The sequence below is a fragment of the Triplophysa rosa genome, linkage group LG5, assembly GCF_024868665.1.
Source record: "Triplophysa rosa linkage group LG5, Trosa_1v2, whole genome shotgun sequence".
Classification (NCBI taxonomy): Eukaryota; Metazoa; Chordata; class Actinopteri; order Cypriniformes; family Nemacheilidae; genus Triplophysa; species Triplophysa rosa.
In genome coordinates this window covers 24,055,597-24,076,012 of record NC_079894.1, presented here as the reverse complement: position 1 = coordinate 24,076,012, position 20,416 = coordinate 24,055,597, and the positions used below count along the sequence as shown (strand labels likewise).

The 20,416-nt window shown below is 39.2% G+C and overlaps 1 protein-coding gene across 2 annotated transcripts in view; it reads left to right on the top strand.

Annotated features, from left to right (window-relative positions):
- Positions 1 to 20,416, top strand: part of svilb (supervillin b) — a 106,371-nt gene that overhangs the window by 30,169 nt on the left and 55,786 nt on the right. For both annotated transcript variants that reach the window (XM_057332911.1, XM_057332910.1), the window contains exons 3-6: positions 2,510 to 2,589; positions 2,699 to 2,756; positions 2,846 to 3,009; positions 5,046 to 5,772. In XM_057332911.1, coding sequence (XP_057188894.1) covers positions 2,749 to 2,756; positions 2,846 to 3,009; positions 5,046 to 5,772 — 899 coding nt within the window. In that variant the 5' untranslated portion in view covers positions 2,510 to 2,589; positions 2,699 to 2,748. The remainder of the gene's footprint in view (positions 1 to 2,509; positions 2,590 to 2,698; positions 2,757 to 2,845; positions 3,010 to 5,045; positions 5,773 to 20,416) is intronic.

Genomic DNA, 20,416 nt, shown 5'->3' with positions numbered 1-20,416 from the left:
ATTCATGTGTATGTGTTTGTATTTATAAATACAAAATGAATATGCACAGTACACAGACATATATTTTGTAAACACAAACCTTTATTCTGGATGCGATTAATCGCGATTAATCGTTTGATAGCCCTAATAAAAATGGTTGAATTAAATAAATGTTGTCAATCCTTTAACAATACAACAAATGTTACTAAAAATTGATAATGTTTTGGGGGAAGATCTGCCAATTAAGTGTCAATTATTTTTTTTACAAATATCGTAATGCAATCGTAATCGTAAACCCAGTATTGTGTATTGTATTGAATTGTGAGCTCAGCGTATCGTTACTCCCCTACTACCTAGACATTTAAAGGCTCCTCCACTAGTATTTGTACTTTTTGCTAGGTTGTTGTTGATTGCATATAAATGCAGCTTCGTTTATGCATGCTGATGGTTTGGATAAATGATAGTTTAACCTTGGGTTACCTGAATGAGATTGTGATTGATCAAAATGTTGAACAATACACTGATTGTTTAGTTGAAAGGAAGACAATTGCCAAAGAGGAAAGGATTCTTACAATAGCGTAAACACATTGTGTGCTGTTATCACCACAGAACCAGAGTGTGCGTGGGACTGTGTTTTATCTTTTGTTCCAGTTAAGCTGTTACAGAACATTTTCAATCAGTTGAGCTACAGGAATGATACATCACAAATTTCAGACTATTGATGCATTAAAAGGTCAACGCACACCCTAAGTGGAACTGTAATTCTTAAAAATAATTAGTTTTTGTGTCAGTTGTTCTTCAACTAAGTTTCTTTTGAAATGGACCTCAATGTAGCTCTTGGCACACCACATCTCTACCGTTTTCATGAGAATGTTGTGTAGCGCTGGGTCTGCTGTAAACAGGAGTAATTGGAGTGTGCTGTTTGGTCTGGCAGAGCTGATGCCATGATGAAGGGGAACTCTAGATGTATAAATACCTTAGCAGCTAACCTATTCCTGTGGTCAGATTGAAGAGAAAGTTCAAGATCCTCTACACCTCGTGCTAATTCATCTAAAAATGTAACATGGGGACGCATCGGTATAGGGCCGGTCACATGCTCAGGGCCTGGCCACTTGAAAGCAATGAAGACAAATCTTCATTTAGTTTTATGGAGTGCACAGTCTACAGAGTTTGAACATATTGGAATTTGTTTGGAGTCAGAATTGAGTTGCACTATGGGTTTGAACCTGTCACTTTAAAAGAAATATCTGATCATCATTTTCTGATCTATTTTCTATCCATTTTCACTGTCATTTCATTTACGTTTATTCATTTGGCAGATGCTTTTATCCAAAGCAACATGCAAGTAGGAGAGCATATAAGCAACTGGCAGCCAGTGAAGTGAAATCAGGAGGGGTGTTACATGGGTTCTTTTAGGCTGATTGAAAACTATACGTGCAGCTGCATTCTGGAATTTGCAAGGACTTGACTGCATTGGTTGGAAGGTCAGCAGGTAGAGAATTGAAGTAGTCCAGTCTTGATATAACCAGAGCTTGGACTAGCAGCTGAGAGGCAAACTCCAACAGGAACGGCCTGATTTTCCTGATATTGTAGCACACATACCTGCAAGTTTGAGTGGTTGCTGCGATGTGGGAGGTAAGTTTCAGCTGGTCGTCGAACATCACCCCCAGGTTGCTCGCAGACTTGGTGGGTGTTATAGTTGAGGATCCAACCTGAATGCTAAGGTGTTCAATTGATGGGTGGGCTGGTATAACTAGGAGTTCTGTCTTTGAGAGGTTAAGTTGTAGGTGATGCTCTTTCATCCAAGAAGAGATGTCCAGAAGGCAGGCAGACACACAGGCAGAGATGGTGGGGTCATCTGGCTGAAAAGATAAATAAAGCTGCGTATCATTTGAATAGAAATGGTATGAGAACTCATGTACTTTAATAATTGAACCCATGGAGGTGGTATATATAGAAAAGAGGAGAGGAGCAAGAACTGATCCCTGAGGAACTCCAGTTGTCAGTTGGTGAGATCTGGATGTCTCGCCTCTCCAGGATACCTTAAAGGATCTGCCTGAGAGATAAGAGTCAAACCAGTTGAGTTTGCGCAGTTCCAGAGATGCCCAGGTTGGAGAGAGTGGACGGCAGGATCTGGTGGTTCACAGTGTCAAATGCAGCAGAGAGATCAAGCAGAATAAGGACAGATGACAAGATTTAGCCTTTGCCTGCCATATGTTTTCGACGACAGACAGGAGAGCAGTCTCTGTCGAATGTCCTTTCTTGAAGCCGGATTGTTGATTGTCCAGAAGGTTGTGCTGTGTGAGATAGGCAGAGAGTTGGTTAAATACTACCCTTTCGAGGGCCTTGGAAAGGAAAGGCAGGAGTGAAATTGGTCTGTAGTTGCTGACCACTGAGGGGTCGAGTACTTTTGGAGAAATCTCCAAAAGTACAAAAATAATTCTCCATTAAATGTTGATGTCTGTTGTTAGTGGGCATGTGATATCAGTGTTGTTTCCAATTTCACACATTCAATATCTCTGGATTACAGCTTTGGCATTGATGACAGGACTCCACTGGTTAAAAGCACCACAGATATAGATGCTAACATCCTTTCTGTGCTTCCCAAAGGTGAGATAACATTGCAACATTCTTACTGTATAGTATAATTTAAAGAATTATGTGATTCTTGAAATTTCAGTTCCAATTTTTTTTATTTATTTACGGAAATTCTTTTCAGTTTCAGAGCTCAGGAAGCAATTTGAAAGCATAATCGGAAGTAATCCAAAAATGAACAGGTATGTTTTTTTCCCCAGCGGTTCTCTGTGTATGTTAAACTAAGGCTTTGAAGCTGAAACACTGAATGTATTGGTGTTTTATCTTTCAGAAAAGAGAGGATAGCACGCAGGCTGGAGGGGATCGAGACAGACGTTCCCACCGCTCTTGCTACAAGCGTGCAGGACACAGGCGGACTGGTGACCAATCGGCTGCTGGAGGAGGACACCCCACGTTACACCCGGGCTTCAGATCCTAGTGATACAGGCATTGTGGGTAAGAACATGACACAGTTTATGGATTTTGTTCTCTTTTACCAAGCCTTCTTAATGCTTTAATATCCTGAAAAATGTGAGGAAAATTTGAGCAACATTTATTAAAGAGACAAATGTTCATGAGTGTAAATTTTAATTGAATTGGCCAGTTCCAAAAAAAAAAAATCAGTTATTGAGCATGTGCATAAAAAAATCTTACCTGGATTCCCAACGTTATGCCTATATTAATGATTTATAATTTGAGAAATATCAGAAATATCAATTTTGTGTTTCAAACAGAGGTGGCAACATTGAGGCAACTTTCCATACAATATCTGTAGATGAATCAATTAAATATGTCTGTCTGTAGAGCATATAAAACCTTGACAATTTGTCTGGAAACATTTTGTTTCAATCTTCAAAAGAAAAAAAAGGTTTTCTTCACAAACATTTCTTTTCAAATTAAGTTACGATGCCTTATTTTCTTTTATTTTTAGTTCCCCTACCAGCAGTTATTTAAAAGAAATAGTCATTGTAAAAATCTCCTTTTTTATATTTAGACCATATTTTAAGATGTAAAAATTAGGTGCTTCCGAGGAGCACTTTTTTATTCCACATATACAGTATGATTAATCTTAAAGATGTTTAACGTTCAATGTTCTAAATGTTCTGTTGCTTATACTTTGTTTTAATGTTTTTGTGGTGTTAAAACTAAAACAGGAAGTGCTTCTGGACCAGTGTTGTTTACTTGCAAAATGGTCTATAATATTACGTAAAATTCTTTGAAGGAGCAATATGGGATTTTTAGGAGGATCTATTGACAGAAATGCAATATAATATACAAAACGATTTCTTCAGAGGTGTATAAAGACCTTACGTAATGAACCATTATGTTTGTATTACCTTAAAATAAGCTATTTCTATCTACATACAGAGCAGACCTACATACATTGAATTCGCCATGTTGCTTTTGTGTAGTAGCCCTAAAAAGACAAACAACTTTACAAAGCTCGTTTCCTCTTCCTCTCCCTCTACCCTGCGGTACGTGGGCCGGTTGTCCCTGACTTTACAAAAGTCTACTAACTTACTCCCAATTGCTATCTTGCTGTCAGATCAAACACCTTTAACAGCGTTGCTATTTACTGTTAGCTAGCTCTGCCCTCAAACATGCTGTGCAATGCAAGCATGAAATGCTTAGCTTTATCATAGCTTAGACCACGCAAATAGTAATGCAAATGAATAAAATAAGCGAAGAAGACACGAGTATATACAAGCATCACACTGGTTCCAGATCAACAATGACGCTCCGTTACACAGCTAATATTACAACAACAACATATTTACATTTACATTTATGCATTTGGCAGACACTTTTATCCAAAGCGACTTACATTGCATTGTATTATACATTTTGTTTCTGACTATATGCAATCCCCTGGGATCGAACTCATGACCTTGACATTGGTATTGCCATGCTCTAACCACTGAGCCATAGGAAAACATATCTTGGTTCTAGCAAACAGGAAAAACAATGTTACTCATATTCTGATCCAAATCAAAGCAACCTCCTCGGGGGTGGTTTTTAGACTATCTTTCTCACCAACATCTCTCTGCTGGAAAGTATCTCCATAGATATATGTGAGTATCTCTGCTGCAAGCCTTAGTACCGCGGGTCCTAACGCATCTCTGCTGGAAAGTCTTTATAATATTAACACGGGTCCTAGCTCCTGCCTGACTTTTATCCTTCTTTTTATACTTAAAATCCACAGACCCTTTATTTTATGTAATAAATAAAACATCGCTCTCTCTACAGTCTTTCTAATGCCCGCATGATCTCTTCCCTGCATCAACATGAGAAGACACGCTTTCTCAGCCGACAACATTTTTTTTGTACTGTGGTGGCCCCCTTCGTGTTTGGACTGAGAGATTGGTTGCAATTCTCAAACTCACCGCTAGTGGCCGCTATAAATCCTATTCTAGACATTTAATAATTCAAATGAATATATTATAATATATGATATTACAGTACAATGTATTTTTCTCTTTGTCACGCCCCAGTACGATGCTACAGTCATGATGAGATCGAAGCTCCGGAGCGGCAATTCCGAACTCGGATGTGCCCTGATCCACAGCAACCCACCCATCCTGACCCAGTGCCCCCAACCCCACCAGAGTCAGGTGCAGCCAGCCTCAGCTCCAAAGCCGAGCGGATTGCGCGCTACAAAGCCGAACGTCGCCGCCAGTTATCAGAACGTTACGGAATCCTGCTCGACCAGGAAGTGGATATGGATTACGCGCCACACTACACACGTGCCCGCAGAGAGTCTGACCTGTCAGACAAAGCAACTCCACCTGACAGGTGGCGGGGTAAGAGCCGGACAAGGGATGGGGCTTTGCAAGAGTGGGATAATGAGCAGGAACGAAACAGCAGCAAATCCAAGTACAGCAGCTCAGGGATGGGGCGGGTCTTTATGCCTTCTGACTCTGCCTCTGAACACGCTCCTCCTCCATCAGGCTTTGAGGTCGAGCGAGAGAGAGAGCGGGCAATGAACTTGAAAAATAATAGACGTGCGCCAGACCGAAGTCCCAAATCAGGCCTGCAGGAAGCGCCAGTTCCCATAGAAACGACACCCGCACAACCAACGAGGGGTGTCGCTGTTGTGACGGTGCCAAGTTCTCCTAGGACAGCGCGTCGAGCCTCTTTACCTTTAGCGCGGCATGGCGGTATCTCTCCTGGAGATCTGTTTATCGAACAACAAGCTCAAAACATCCTCAACAGGCAGGGGTATGTATTCATGCACAGTTTCAGATGTCCCTTCTCCTCAGTGTTGGGTGTAACTAGTTACTAAGTAATTAGTTACTATAATTTAATTACTTTTCCTTGAAAAAATAAAGTAAGGGATTACTCTTATTTTTTCTGTAATTCAATTACAGTTACTTCCTAGTAATTAAACTAAATACTGTGTGTAATATATGTGTGCAATAGTGGAATTGACATCAAAATTCAAAGTCTAACTTTAAAATCAAAATTTAAATGATCACAATTGTAATTCTTTGGTCAGTTAATAATACTACTTTATGTAGTTTTATATTCTTTATTTGAATGAATTAAAAGAGCTGTTTCATGTCTATCCTTGAATCACTTAACTAATCAAGGTTGATATAGGATATAGAAAGTAATTAGTAATAAGTAATTAAATACTTTTTGGAGAGAATAATTTGTTCTATAATATAATTACACTATGGAATATGTGAATATATCCTTTAAGAACAAAAATGGGTCAATTCTCAAATTTGATGTAAAATGATTTAGATTTTAAATGCATATTTTGCTGATATATCTTATATAACCTAGTATCTTAGTGGCCCATAAAACAGATTTTCAACTTAAACTTCTAATTTGATTTTGTAAAATGAACAGTCAAGATAACAAGAGAGATTGAAATGTTAATAAAAATATCTTCACAACAGGGTTAACAGTTGCCATCATCTATTTATCTGTCTGTCCCTTTAAAATGGTGGCCTTTAAGAATAATGCTTCCGTTTTTTTCCCTCAGTCAGATAATGCTGAAGCTCTTAAACATGCTCGGGTAGATGTGCTGAATAGACAGTCTTTTGTGTCTAGTCAGGTTCAGAATCATGCCAAAGAGCTGCTGGGATAAAATATGTAGAAGTGCTCGCTGGGTGTCAGCAAGTAATGTCACTTTACTTTAGTGCTGTTGAATTATATTCTATGGACTGCTAGTTTTAATACCGTCTATATAGTGGTGGACAAGAGATGACAGTAACTGGTTGTTTTTCAAACATTTTAAATATTTTTCTCAGCATTCACAGCACCACTTTTCTTTTTATAAAATAAGTCAAACTGGGTGATGTTTCAAGTTGCAATTTAAGTGTTCAAGTTTATGGTCATTATTGTGCTGCTTGCAGTACCTTAGAACAGGTGTTCCCAAACTTAATTATTTCATGACAAACCCGGATCGATATCATCTATCTCAAAACCCACCAAAATGTTGAGTATATAAATACTGGAAAATGCACATTTGTTCTCTTTAAGTTGAGAGAAGTTGTATGAAAACCTGTCATAGGTCGCACGGGTATAAGTAGCAATAGCCAGCAATACATTGAATGGGTCAAAATTATTGATTTTTCTTTTATGCCAAAAATCATTAGAATATTAAGTAAAGATCATGTTCCGTGAAGATATTTTGTAAATTTCCTACCGTAAATGTATCAAACTTCACTCACTGCTGCCCGCTCTTTGGGAATTACCCACTTAAATTTGGAATGTATAGTTGAGAATTTCTGCTTTTGGGCTCATCTAATCTCCACATCGTCATTACATCAGTAAGCCAATAGAGAGCATTAAAACAAACCTGTTTCTTCTTAGCAACAGTCTGCTACAGCGCCTCCTTAGATTCCAGATTTTCAAATAGTTGTAATATCTTGGCCAAATATTGTCCTAACCTATCAAAGCTTATTTATTCAGCTTTCAGATGATGTATAAATCTCAATTTTGAAAAATTGACCCTTACGACTGGTTTTGTGGTCCAGGGTCACATATAGGTTTAGTTGCAATACCAAAATACCAAATGGTAAGATATCAAACCCTTGGCACTCATTAATGTGCGACCCACAAGTATGCCCCGGCCTAGTTTGAGACATATGGGATCAGAATTGTTGCAATATTCTGAATAAATAAACTATGATCTGCAAATAAATATAGAGAGTTTCACAAACATTTTTTAAATACACATATGCACAAAAAGCGAACCATAAATATATGTTAGACGTTCTACAAAAAGAAATGGAATTCACAAATAAATACAATGAGATTTGCAAATAAAAATATTTACAAATTTATTTTAATGGCATTTATTTGTAGATCGCTTTCTGCACATTTGTGTATCGCTTTCTGCACATTTGTGGATCACTTTCTTGTGCATTTGTGAATCGCTGCATGCATTTGTGGATCAGTGCACACATTTGTGGATGGCTCTCTGTGCATTTGTGGATTTTGAAACATTTCTAACGTCAAGACGTGCGCACAATCCACAAATAGGTGGACTCCGCACACTATCTACGCAAGACAATCAGGTAACTTCCGCTTTCGTTGTCCAATAGGGCACGTTCTAACTTCAGCCAATCATGTTTTGGTCTGCACTAAGATTCAGGGAGCTAACATGGCGGCTAGTGGCGGTCTAAAATGCGTGATATACTAAGAAATGTGAATGGCATCTTCTTTATACTACTCAGTAATGATTGCTTGTTTTTATATGCATTGTCCATATGTTAGTAACAAATGACTGAGACGTTAATGACTTGATAACAGTGTGCACGGACTGGGTTGGACAATCCTGGTGACTGGGGACTGATTTGGTCTGCTGCAAGCCAGCCGTTTTATTGTCTTTATGTATCAAAGTGATAAATTCCGATTTTGGCATTCGATAAAATGTAATCTGTTTCCCCGATACTGCATGGGTAAGCAGTAGGGATGTAACGATTCACCGTGAGCCGGTTGAAAATCGGTTATAATGAGCGACGATTCAAATCGGTTGAGGCTTGAACTGAATCGCAATACATTTTTTGAACAGCAGGGGCCGCTATTTTCACTGCAAACCTAAACGTGGATGCTGATATTTCTTAAATGCAAAAAAATCCAAGAAAAGCACAGACAGTATTACTTTGTTTATATTAAAGAGACTTTTTCTATTATTAATTTGTTATAAAATTGCAGTTTAGTGTCGTTATTTGAAATAAAAGATTATTTTATCATACAAAGAAACGTGAAGAATTTAAGAAATAATGCAAGGGACGTTGTTCATTTCTAATTGGTTTCAACTCATTTTTTCAAAATAAATCGTGAGTAAATCGTGAATAAATCGCACCGTGAGATCAGAATCGTGAATCGCATCGCATCGTGAGCTGAGTGAATCGTTACATCCCTAGTAATCAGCTAGTTCTCACTGCACACTCAGCGCATGCCTCCTTTCAAGGTGCGCAGCATTTGCATTGCAATGCGTACGGCAGCTGTCGGTGTACTATCAGTATAACGATGGCAGAATTAACGTGGAGGAAATCATCAGCACTGGGAATTTCTATGTCATTCATAATTCAAAATAAAACGTAATTTAATCAGTCATCTCGGTTTATTCCATTCCTGAATGATCTCTGCTGCTGTGGCTAAACTGTTCTGTATAGGCTACTGTCTAACTCTTTGCCATGACAAAAATGATCACTGTAAGAAACACTACCATAACATTAATAATAGTAAGCGTTGTGTTTATAGCGGTAGCAGCGTAAGTATATTGTAAGCGTAAGGCTGTATAGCGTAAGGCTATATTGCAAGATGACCATGTGGGACAATTCTGTCCACAATTCCCCACATAGAAATACTGTAGTAGTATAATACATTTACTATCATATGAACAGCTCATATAAAGTTTCCCATAATAACGCAAAGGAACATACATCAGAATCAGAAGTAGCTTTATTGCCCAAATGTGCTCTACGCATGAGGAATTTGTCTTAGAGACAGAAGCTGCCAGTGCACAGTTGAAAGTGACAAGTGACAAGACACAGGTAACAAAATATTTAAAAAAATATGTAATAGACAATACAAATATGAAAAAAAACAATATACTGTATGTCAAAAGAGCAGCGGATGCTATATTGTATGCATGTGCTACATATACAAGTTATAAAGTGCTTTATACAAATTGTGTAAGGGAATGGGATAGCTGTATGATATATTAAATCAGTAACATGTGTATAATAAATAAATATGAGTATAAGTGAGTAGTTTAGTATTGCACATAGGCTATTTATTGAACAGTGAGGAGAACATTTAACTGTTCAACTGTTCATGGGGTAGATGGCCTGAGGGAAGAAACTTTGTTTGGCTGTTTTGGTGCTCAGTGCTCTGTAGCGCCGAAAAGACGGCAGCAGTTCAAAGAGAAAGTGTGCGGGGTGTGAGGGGTCCAGAGAGATTTTGCGAACCCTTTTACTCGCTCACTCTGGATGAGTACAGTTCTTGCAGCGGGAAGGGTAGTACCAGTGATTCGCTCAACAGTCCGAAATATCCGCTGTAGTCTTCGGAGGTCTTGAGTGTTTGTATGTGTCCCGAGCATGTAAACTGAAATTGAGAGAGAATATGTTGCCTCTAAATGCAACAAGTTTTAAATGACTTCATCGATCAACACAAAGTTAAAATAGAGAACTTTAATAAACTTGATCGCTTAGCAACCTTTAAAACAAGTCTTGTACGTCTTTTGATGTACATGACGTGGAGGTGCGATTTTTTTTATTAACAGACTGATTTGAGCCTACCTGAGCATGCTTGTTTTTTCTAAACAAAAACATGTAAAACAAAATAATTGCCTTTTGTATTGCAGTTAAAGTAGTAAAAACAGGCTACTGACAATTATTTTATTAAAACTGCGCATCGTTCTGTTATCATTTTTATTGAGGTTCTGTAAATGAACAACAATGTATGCTATATAATAACCCCATTTAGGATCTTTTTTAGTCATATTTGGCTCTAAATATAGAAGGAATGCGGTTATAATATAGCACACCCGCGCTATTGAACTATAAAAAAAGCCAATCTCACCGCAAGGAAAATTCCTTCACCGTGACAGCGCTACGTTCCCGACTACATTACAGTACATTACACGTCACATGTATTTAGGATGTGTGTGAACGCACGCACAGGTTCCAGAAAATCACTGGCAGTGTGAACCAAAATCAACCGATCCCGTCATCCCGGGACATCTTGTGCATATTTTCCGGGATCTCTGTATGAAAGGGGCTTTACTGAAATGCCATGTAATATCCAGTGCCTTTTGTGCATTTGTATGGAGAACCCATTAATTTGTACAATTAGAGCTTCAATTCATTTTTATTTGGCAATTTTATATTTTGCTTCATACTATTTCCATCGAAGAGAAAAGTTGTGTTGCCTCCCTTGCGTTCTTATTGCCCCCGTTGTTTTTTATTTGCCAATAAATAAATGAAATAAACTGTATTTTAAAGCTGGGCAATTCCAGCGTTATGGACGTGACATTTTGCGTTATGGATGTGACATAAAAATGCTCAGAGAATGAATTTGTTACGATTATATTGAACCATCTGTTTATATTTTACTGAACCCTTGTTGATAGAGTCTAAACATAAAAAATGTCAGTCTATGAAAAAAATGTATATTTAAAAAAAGGGAAATAAACATGCGTTATGGATGTGACAAAAAAGGACGCGGTTTTTAGGAGACAATAAACTTTGTAGGATTTCTATAAAATAAAATGCACAATCCTGAAGTAATAATACCCAATGAATGGAGAAGGGGTGCCTCTTTATAGAACATAAAATAGTTACTTTATATTCATTTTCATGTGTCCATTTATGAGGAATATGTAGCGTTATGGATGTGACAATCCTGAAAATGGCACTTACCTGACTGTGAAAAATCATGCACTAAAAATAAAAAATGCTTTACAAATTTGAAGAGAGATCTCACATGGGTATTTGAACCACCAAATGTTAAAATCTGTGCTGCTACCATAGTAAAAACCGCTGGTAAAAACGTAATTTTTTCGTGGTAAGGTTGACATTTTCACGGAATTGCCCAGCTGTCCTATGTGTGATTTAAAAGGCAGCAATATATACATAATTATAACCCAACAATTTTGATTTATTTAGCACCAGGAAAAATTGAGACGTATATCGTATAACACGCTATACTGAGAGCACTGCCACGGCCCTTATTATTAACTACAGTAAATTGATTATCTGCAGTTGTAAACCAAATTTTACTATGGTAAGGTTCGAAAACACACATTTTACTAGGCCTACATCGTTTACTTTTGGGGTTGCTGTGTAAATTTGACAATATATTGTGTGCACAACATCATAGTCAAAGGATCGACATCCTTTGTTGTGGCAAGAGTTAGACAGTAAACAGAACAGTTTAACCACAGCAGAGATCATTCAGGAATGGGATAAACAGAGATGACTGATTAAATTACGTTTTATTTTGAATTATGTGTCACAGCCGGCTCTAAACCGTGACAAAGAAGGAAGCCACGCACCAGATAATAGTAAGAAAGTAATATATTTTATTAACATAAGAATAAATAACCAAAGAATCAACGGAAAAATAACAAAAGCCCAGAAGCGCTGGAAGCCCAGAGTGACGATGGAAGGCTGCTTAAGAACCGCCGGCATCAGCCTCATCGCAGGTGAAACCACTCACTAATTACGTCAACCAACTCAGACCTATAAAACAAAAGAAAACAAAACAAACCTAAAAGGATTCATAACACCCTCCCCCATAAAAGTGAGTATCCATTTATGGAAACTCCAATTTCATGTACCATATCCAGCCCCTACTGGAGAACACCCCCATTCAGTAATACTCCCAATGTCCTCAGCAACTACAGGCCCTGTAGGAGCAATTTAAGAGAATCAAGGAGAGAAAAACAAAACATGGATGAGTCAACAATTAAGAGGAAGACGGAGCTCTAGACAATGCGTCTGCCACCACATTCTCAATACCCCTGATGTGTCGGATATAGAGGGCATATGACTGCAAAAAGAGACACCAACGAGTCAAACGCTGGTTTGGGCACCGCAGAGAATGTAAATAAATGAGCGGATTGTGGTCAGTGTACACGACCAACAAGTCCGGAACAGATCCCACATACACTTCAAAATTTTGCAGAGCCCAAATCAACGCTAACGCCTCCTTCTCAATCACAGAATAATTTAACTGATAAGAAGAAAACTTTTTTGAAAAATAACTAACTGGGCAGTAGATTCCCTCATCATCAGCCTGTAACAACACCGCTCCCACTCCCACATTACTTGCATCTACGCAAAGCCTAAAAGGGCGATCAAATCGGGGAGCTGCTAACAGAGTAGCAGAAGTGAGCAATGATTTAGCTGCATCAAAGGCTTCTTGACAAACAGAATTCCAGATAAAAGCTACTTTTGCTTTTAACAGATCAGTAAGTGGGGCTACCACAGATGAAAAATTCCTACAAAAACCCCAATAGTACCCCATTAACCCCAAAAACCGCATCAACTCCTTCTTAGTAGTAGGAGAGGGAAATTGATCAATGGCATCAACCTTGGCCCTAACAGGCCACACACAGCCCTGACCCACAACCTTGCCCAAATAAGTTACAGTAGCCCGAGCGAACTCACATTTGGCCAAATTTACGGTTAGACCAGCTTCTCCAAAACGAGAGAACAGGACTGCAATACACTTCAAATGTTGCTCCCATGAATCACTAAAAACTACCACATCGTCCAAATAAACCGCGACTCCCTCCAACCCGGAAACCACTCTATTCATAAGTAGCTGAAATGTTGCGGGCACATTTCTGAGGCCAAAACTCATGACATTATAGGAAAATAAGCCCTCTGTTGTAATAAAGGCAGAGATCTCTCTAGCTCTTTGGGTCAACGGAACCTGCCAATAGCCTTTAAGCAGATCGAATTTACTAACAAATTTCGCAGACCCAACTCGATCAACACAATCCTCAATACGAGGGAGTGGAAATGAGTCTGGTTTAGTTACTTTATTCACCTTCCTGTAGTCGGTACAAAACCGATAACTTCCGTCAGATTTGTTTACAAGGACACAGGGGGATGCCCAGCTAGAAAACGATGGTTGTGCAATGTCGTGATCCAACATATACTGAACTTCAGCATTTAGATGGAGGAGTTTATTTGGGGATGCCCGATAGAAACGTTGGCGAATGGGCTCAGCATCCCCAACGTCAATGTCGTGCTCTAACCAATGCGTAAGTGATGGTACATCACCAAACAAAGAGACATGACAATTAATAAGAGCCACCAAATCAGCACGTTTACTCTTTGGTAAATGGGCCAACATTTTATGCATATTTTTAAGAGCCTCTGAATTTTTAAGACGTCCCAACAGTACTGTATCTTCTGGAAAAGAAATTCCCTCATCAATTCCTTCAGCTGGTGAGGTACTCTAAACGACCAACACAGATTTCACTTCACTTTTGGCATCTAGCACTTGAGAACGGGAATAATAAGGCTTCAACAAATTAATATGACACAACTGTGTTGACTTCCTTCTCTCTGGAGTGGCAATCAGATAGTTTAAATCTGTAACTTGCTTTACCACCAAAAACGGTCCGGTAAATTGGGCTTGAAACGGTGAGTTCTCCACGGGTAACAAAGCAAGCACTTGATCGCCAGGCATAAACTTCCATTTCTCAGTTCGCCGATCATACAGTGATTTCATACGCCTCTGCAAAGAACTCAATTGTTCTTTTGCCAACCTACCAGCTTCATATAATCTACGCTTAAAGTCATTTACATAACTTATCAAATTTCGAGGTGGTGTACTTTCAGTCCAGTTATCATGGAGCACGGCCAGCGGCCCCCGAATGGTGTGTCCAAACACCAAGTCATTGTGGCTAAACCCCATACTTTCCTGACATACCTCACGTGCTGACAACATCAACCACGGCAATCCCTCCTCCCAATCCGCCACCATCTCCGTACAATAAGCACGCAATAAGGACTTAAGCGTCTGGTGAAAACGCTCCAAAGCCCCCTGGCTTTGGGGGTGATAAGCACTAGCTTTATTGTGCTTAATATGCAGCAGCTTCAAGACCTGAGAAAACAAATGAGATGTAAAATTAGAACCTCGATCACTTTGCAAAATCTTCGGGATACCAAAAACTGAAATAAACTGAACCAGGGCCTTCACCACTGATTTTGCAGTGATCGTACGGATGGGATAGGCCGCAGGGTACCGAGTCGATGCACACATAACAGTGAGCAAATAAATACTACACGATTTTGATTTAGGCAAGGGGCCTACACAATCAATAATCAGGTGTTCAAATGGTGAGCTGACAACCGGAATGGGAAACAATGGGGCAGGTTTGATCGTCTGATTCGGCTTGCCTGTTAATTGACAAGTATGACATGTTTTTATGTATTGTGACACATCCTTCAATTTTGGCCAAAAAAATGACGAAGGATTCTATCATAAGTCTTTTTAACTCCTAGGTGACCTGCAAATTCATCATGAGAAATCTTTAACACAAGTAAGCGATACTTCTCTGGCACTACCACTTGTATAATAGGTTCCCCAGCAAAGTCACTACCATGTGGAATCCACTTCCTCACCAGCATTCCATTCTGTAAGAAATAACCATGAGCAACATGTCTAATTTCATCAGACGACATCACACTCTCAAAAAGTTTGTGGAGAGAAAGGTCGGTTTGCTGTTCCTGTATCAATTCTGAAAGAGAAACTGAAAAATCATCAGGCAAAGAAAATGTTGAATGTTCTACAGCAGAATAGGAGGACAACTTTGGTTGTGATTATATCGCTTTAAATGAATCTGTCCCCCAAGATTATTATTATAAACACGAGCCTCGTCTAAAAGGCAGAGGGGGAGGTGTCGCAGCACTTTACAATAACTCTCTTAGCATTTCCCAGAAGTCGAACTCTAAATATAATTCTTTTGAAGTCATGGTTCTTCATGTTTCAACACCTAATACTAAAGATAAAACACTTTTTAAATTGATTCTAGCTATTGTATATAGGCCTCCAGGGCACCACACAGATTTTATTAAAGAATTTGGTGGGTTCTTATCAGAACTAGTACTGGCCGCAGATAGACTCCTTGTCGTTGGTGACTTTAACATCCACGTAGATAACGTTACAGATGCCTTAGGAATGGCTTTCAAAGACACTCTTAACTCCATGGGCATTAGTCAACATGTGTCAGGACCCACTCACCTTCGTAATCATACTTTAGATTTAATACTGTCTTACGGTATAAATGTGGACGACGTTAAAATCCTTCAGCAGAGTGAAGACATTTCGGATCATTATCTGGTATTATGTTTGCTTCACTGGCCTACGGCTGCAAATAAAACTCATTGTTACAAATATGGTAGAACAATAACTTCAACTACCAAAGATGCGTTTCTCGATAATCTGCCCGAATTGTCTCAAATCATGAGAAATAACGTTGAAGATCTTGACATTACCACTGAAAATTTTAATTCCACCTTCTCGGTAACGCTAGACAAAGTTGCTCCACTACGTTTAAAGAAGATTAAAAATGGCAGCCCCACACCGTGGTATAATGAACACACTCAGGCTCTAAAGAAAGCGGCCCGAAAAATGGAGCGCAACTTTAAGAAAACTAAATTAGAGGTATTTCGTACAGCATGGAAGGATAGTATTCGAAAATACAGGAAAGCCCTAATAACTTCTAGATCCGCCTACTTTTCATCACTAATAGAAGAAAACCAGCACAACCCTAGGTTTTTATTTAACACGGTGGCTAAATTAACAAAAAATAAATCGTCAGTGACTTCTGATCCTGTATATCAGCATAGCAGTGATGAATTTATGAACTACTTCACATATAAAATCCAAGATATTAGAGAAAAAATTATAACAATGCAATCAGAAGTGAAACCCGCTGAACAAACTAACTACAGCGCCCTTAAGGAGAAAATGCAATTATTTTATACCGTAGATCAAGATGAGCTGTCTAAAATTATTAGATCATCTAAATCAACAACATGCATACTAGACCCTATACCTACAAATCTACTGAAAGAGATGCTCCCAGAAATTATAGATCCTCTTCTTGGTATTATTAACTCATCTCTGACATTAGGACATGTGCCTAAAGCATATAAGGTGGCTGTTATAAGGCCCCTTGTCAAAAAACCCCAACTCGACCCTAGAGAACTAAGGAACTACAGGCCTATATCGAATCTACCTTTCATATCTAAAGTTCTGGAAAAAGTAGTTTCAACTCAATTATGCTCCTTCCTCCAAAGGAATGACATCAATGAAGAATTCCAGTCTGGATTTAGAGCATGTCACAGTACAGAGACTGCTTTGATCAGAGTTACAAATGATCTGCTATTGGCGTCTGACCGAGGTTGTATCTCGTTATTGGTGCTGCTAGACCTTAGTGCTGCATTCGATACCATTGACCACAGCACACTCCTACATAGACTCGAAAATTATGTCGGCATTAAGGGAATAGCTTTGAAATGGTTTAAATCTTATTTATCCGACCGTTTTCAATTTGTAGCAATAAACAATGAGGTGTCACGCAAATCGCAAGTCCAGTACGGTGTACCACAGGGCTCAGTCTTAGGGCCTCTGCTCTTCGCATTATACATGCTACCTCTAGGAGATATAATAAAGCGACACGGAGTTAGCTTTCACTGTTATGCTGATGATACTCAACTTTATATTTCCTCGAAGCCTCATGAAACACAGCAGTTCCATCGAATAATGGAATGCATAGTCGATATAAAAAACTGGATGAGTAACAACTTTTTATTACTGAACTCGGACAAAACGGAAGTGTTACTTATTGGACCGAAAACTGCTATAAGTAACAACCAAGAATACTGTTTAACTATTGACGGATGTTCCATAAAACCCTCGTCGTCAGCAAAGAATCTTGGCGTTCTATTCGATAGTAATCTGTCATTTGAGAGCCACGTCGCCAACACCTGTAAAATTGCGTTTTTCCATTTTAAGAATATATCTAAACTACGTCATATGCTGTCAATCTCAGATGCAGAGAAGTTAATTCATGCATTCATGACATCAAGACTAGATTACTGTAATGCACTGTTAGGTGGTTGCCCTGCAGGCTTATTACAAAAACTCCAATTGGTCCAAAACGCGGCAGCTCGAGTTCTTACACGTACAAAAAAGTATGAACATATTAGCCCGGTTCTGTCAACCTTGCACTGGTTACCTATAAAGCATCGCGTTAACTTTAAAATCTTGCTTATTACCTATAAAGCCTTACATGGTTTAGCTCCTCAGTACTTGAATGAACTCCTTTTGTATTACAGTCCTTCACGTGCATTACGCTCTCAGGCGTCCTGTCAGTTGGTAATACCTAGAATTTCAAAATCAAGTGCAGGTGGTAGATCCTTTTCCTATCTAGCGCCTAAACTTTGGAATAGTCTTCCCTGCACTGTCCGGGAGGCAGACACACTCTGTCAGTTTAAATCTAGACTAAAGACGCATCTTTTTAATCTTGCATACACTACTCTTCCATAATATAAATCTTCAGAGGGTTTAGGCTGCATTAGTTAGATCAACCGGAACCAAAAACACAACTGATGTACTTGTTGCATCAAAGAGTACAGAACAGTACTCTACTCTCAGCCAGTCTTGTCTCATTGTTCCAAGGTTACCACAGCGAGCAGGATGCAGTTCATGGCCTGACCTGATGGTAGAGCGGAGAATGGGAAGTGGGGACCTGACAAGAGCTGAGATGATAGAGCTGGATAAAGAAGGACGCGGTCTCTTGACATGTCTTCACCACAAAACTTCAAATGCTATTAGATTATTAATGATAATCTTAAACTATAATTTATTTTATTATTAAGTTTATTTATTTTATTTAGCCTTGTTGTGCAAGTTCTCTGGAGCTTGTGCAGAGGCAGCAGCTTTTGCCAGAGGGGAACTGGAATCCCCTGGTTGGGCCTGGGTTCTCCTGAGGTTTTTTTTCTCGATTAGAGTTTTGGGTTCCTCGCCACCGTTTGCATACTGTTTTTGCACTATCTGCCTGACCGGGGGGGCTGCTTTAGAATCTTAAAGTTTTACTTAATTAATATTGCATATAGGAATTTATTATCTGTTATATTTGACCTGTGCTTCTCTCTCCTTTATCCTAAATATCCTAAATGTGTGCTCTCACTGAGCGTGTGTGTGTGTGCGTACTTGTCTGTGTACGTACGTGTGTGTGTGTGTGTTGTGTGTGTGTGCGTGCGCATCCGTGTGTGTGTGTGTCTCTGTGTCTGTGTGTGTTGGTGCGTGTTCTGTGTGTGGAGTGTTTTGTTTGTGGGTGTGTCTGTCTTCTGTGTTTTCAACCTTTTCTCGTTTTTGCAGGTACAACTTTGATTGTTTTGCTTGTAGTCAATGTGTCTCATGTGCAGCTGCTTTGTAACAATGAAAATTGTAAAAGCGCTATATAAATAAAGTTGAGTTGAGTTGAGTAGAGGCCATAGATCGAGTCACAGCACATGCCGTGAATACCTCTGGAAAATTCTTGTTGCTCTCATCAGGACCTGGAAGAGGAAAAGGTGAGACCACTGGAGGTGAAAAAGTGTCAGGCCAAACTCGGCCCCCTGACAAATTATTTCCCATTATTATATCCACACCTTCCACTGGCAAAGAAGGACGCACTCCAATCACCACTTCTGCATTCACAAATTGAGATGACAACATAATTTTGTGTAAAGGGACAGACAAAACATTCAACCCAATTCCACTGATAAGAACACTAGTACCAGTGTCAGTCAGAGAGGAAAATGGCAACACATTCTGCAAAATAAAAGTCTCAGACGATCCTGTGTCCCTCAATATTTTCACTGGAACTTTCATCTTTTCACCAACGATTGACACATGCCCATAGGTAATAAAAGGCGCATAATCTCCATCTTTTATGGAATTCACTGTGATGGGAAATCCCTCACTAGACGACACAACAGAATGTGTAACAGGTGCCACAAGGGCAGCTGGCTTAACACGAAGGGTCTTTCCCCCTTTTGTCTTAGCTTTTAATACAGGACATTCACTTTTCCAGTGGCCTTTGCCATGGCAATAATGACAGAGTAGAGATGAATTTCTGGACATATGATCCGTTTTACCTTTAAATGATTCGTCTAGTTTCTGCAACTCAAAGCTACTTTTGTGCGTCAGAACATAATCATCAGCAAGCTCTGCAGCTTTTGCAGCAGTATCAGCTTTTTGCTCATTTATATATGTTGCAATACGGGCAGGGACAGAGTCCTTAAACTGTTCAAGCACTATTAAGTTACTCAACTCTTCAAAGGTGCTTACCTCAGATGCCGTGCACCAGCGATTAAATGCAGTAGTGAGCTCTCTAGCAAACTCAACATGAGCCTCATTACTTCTCTTGGGCAAGGTCCTAAATTTCTGTCGGTAAGCCTCCGGTACCAACTCATACCCTTTCAAGACTGCAGTTTTGACAATATCATAATTTTCACAGTCCGAAAGTGGAAGCGCAGAATAAACTTCTTGAGCCCTACCAGTGAGGACACACTGTAAAAGCAGTGTACGTTCTTTACTAGACCAACCTCTTGCCTCCGCCAACCGCTCAAACAATATAAAAAAAACATCAGGATCCCGTTCATTAAATTTAGGGACTAAACGCAAATTACCAACAATGTCAAACATTTGCGAAACACCCTGCAAAGAATCACCCGAGCCGTTATTTAGTCCACCTTCTCTTATTATGTCCAACCGGTATTTCTGCAGCTCAATACTGGTTTGCTCATTTCTAGTTCTTTCCCTCTCTATTTCGAGTTTCAACCGCTCCTGCTCAAGTTGTAATAATAATATCCGTTCTTGTTGC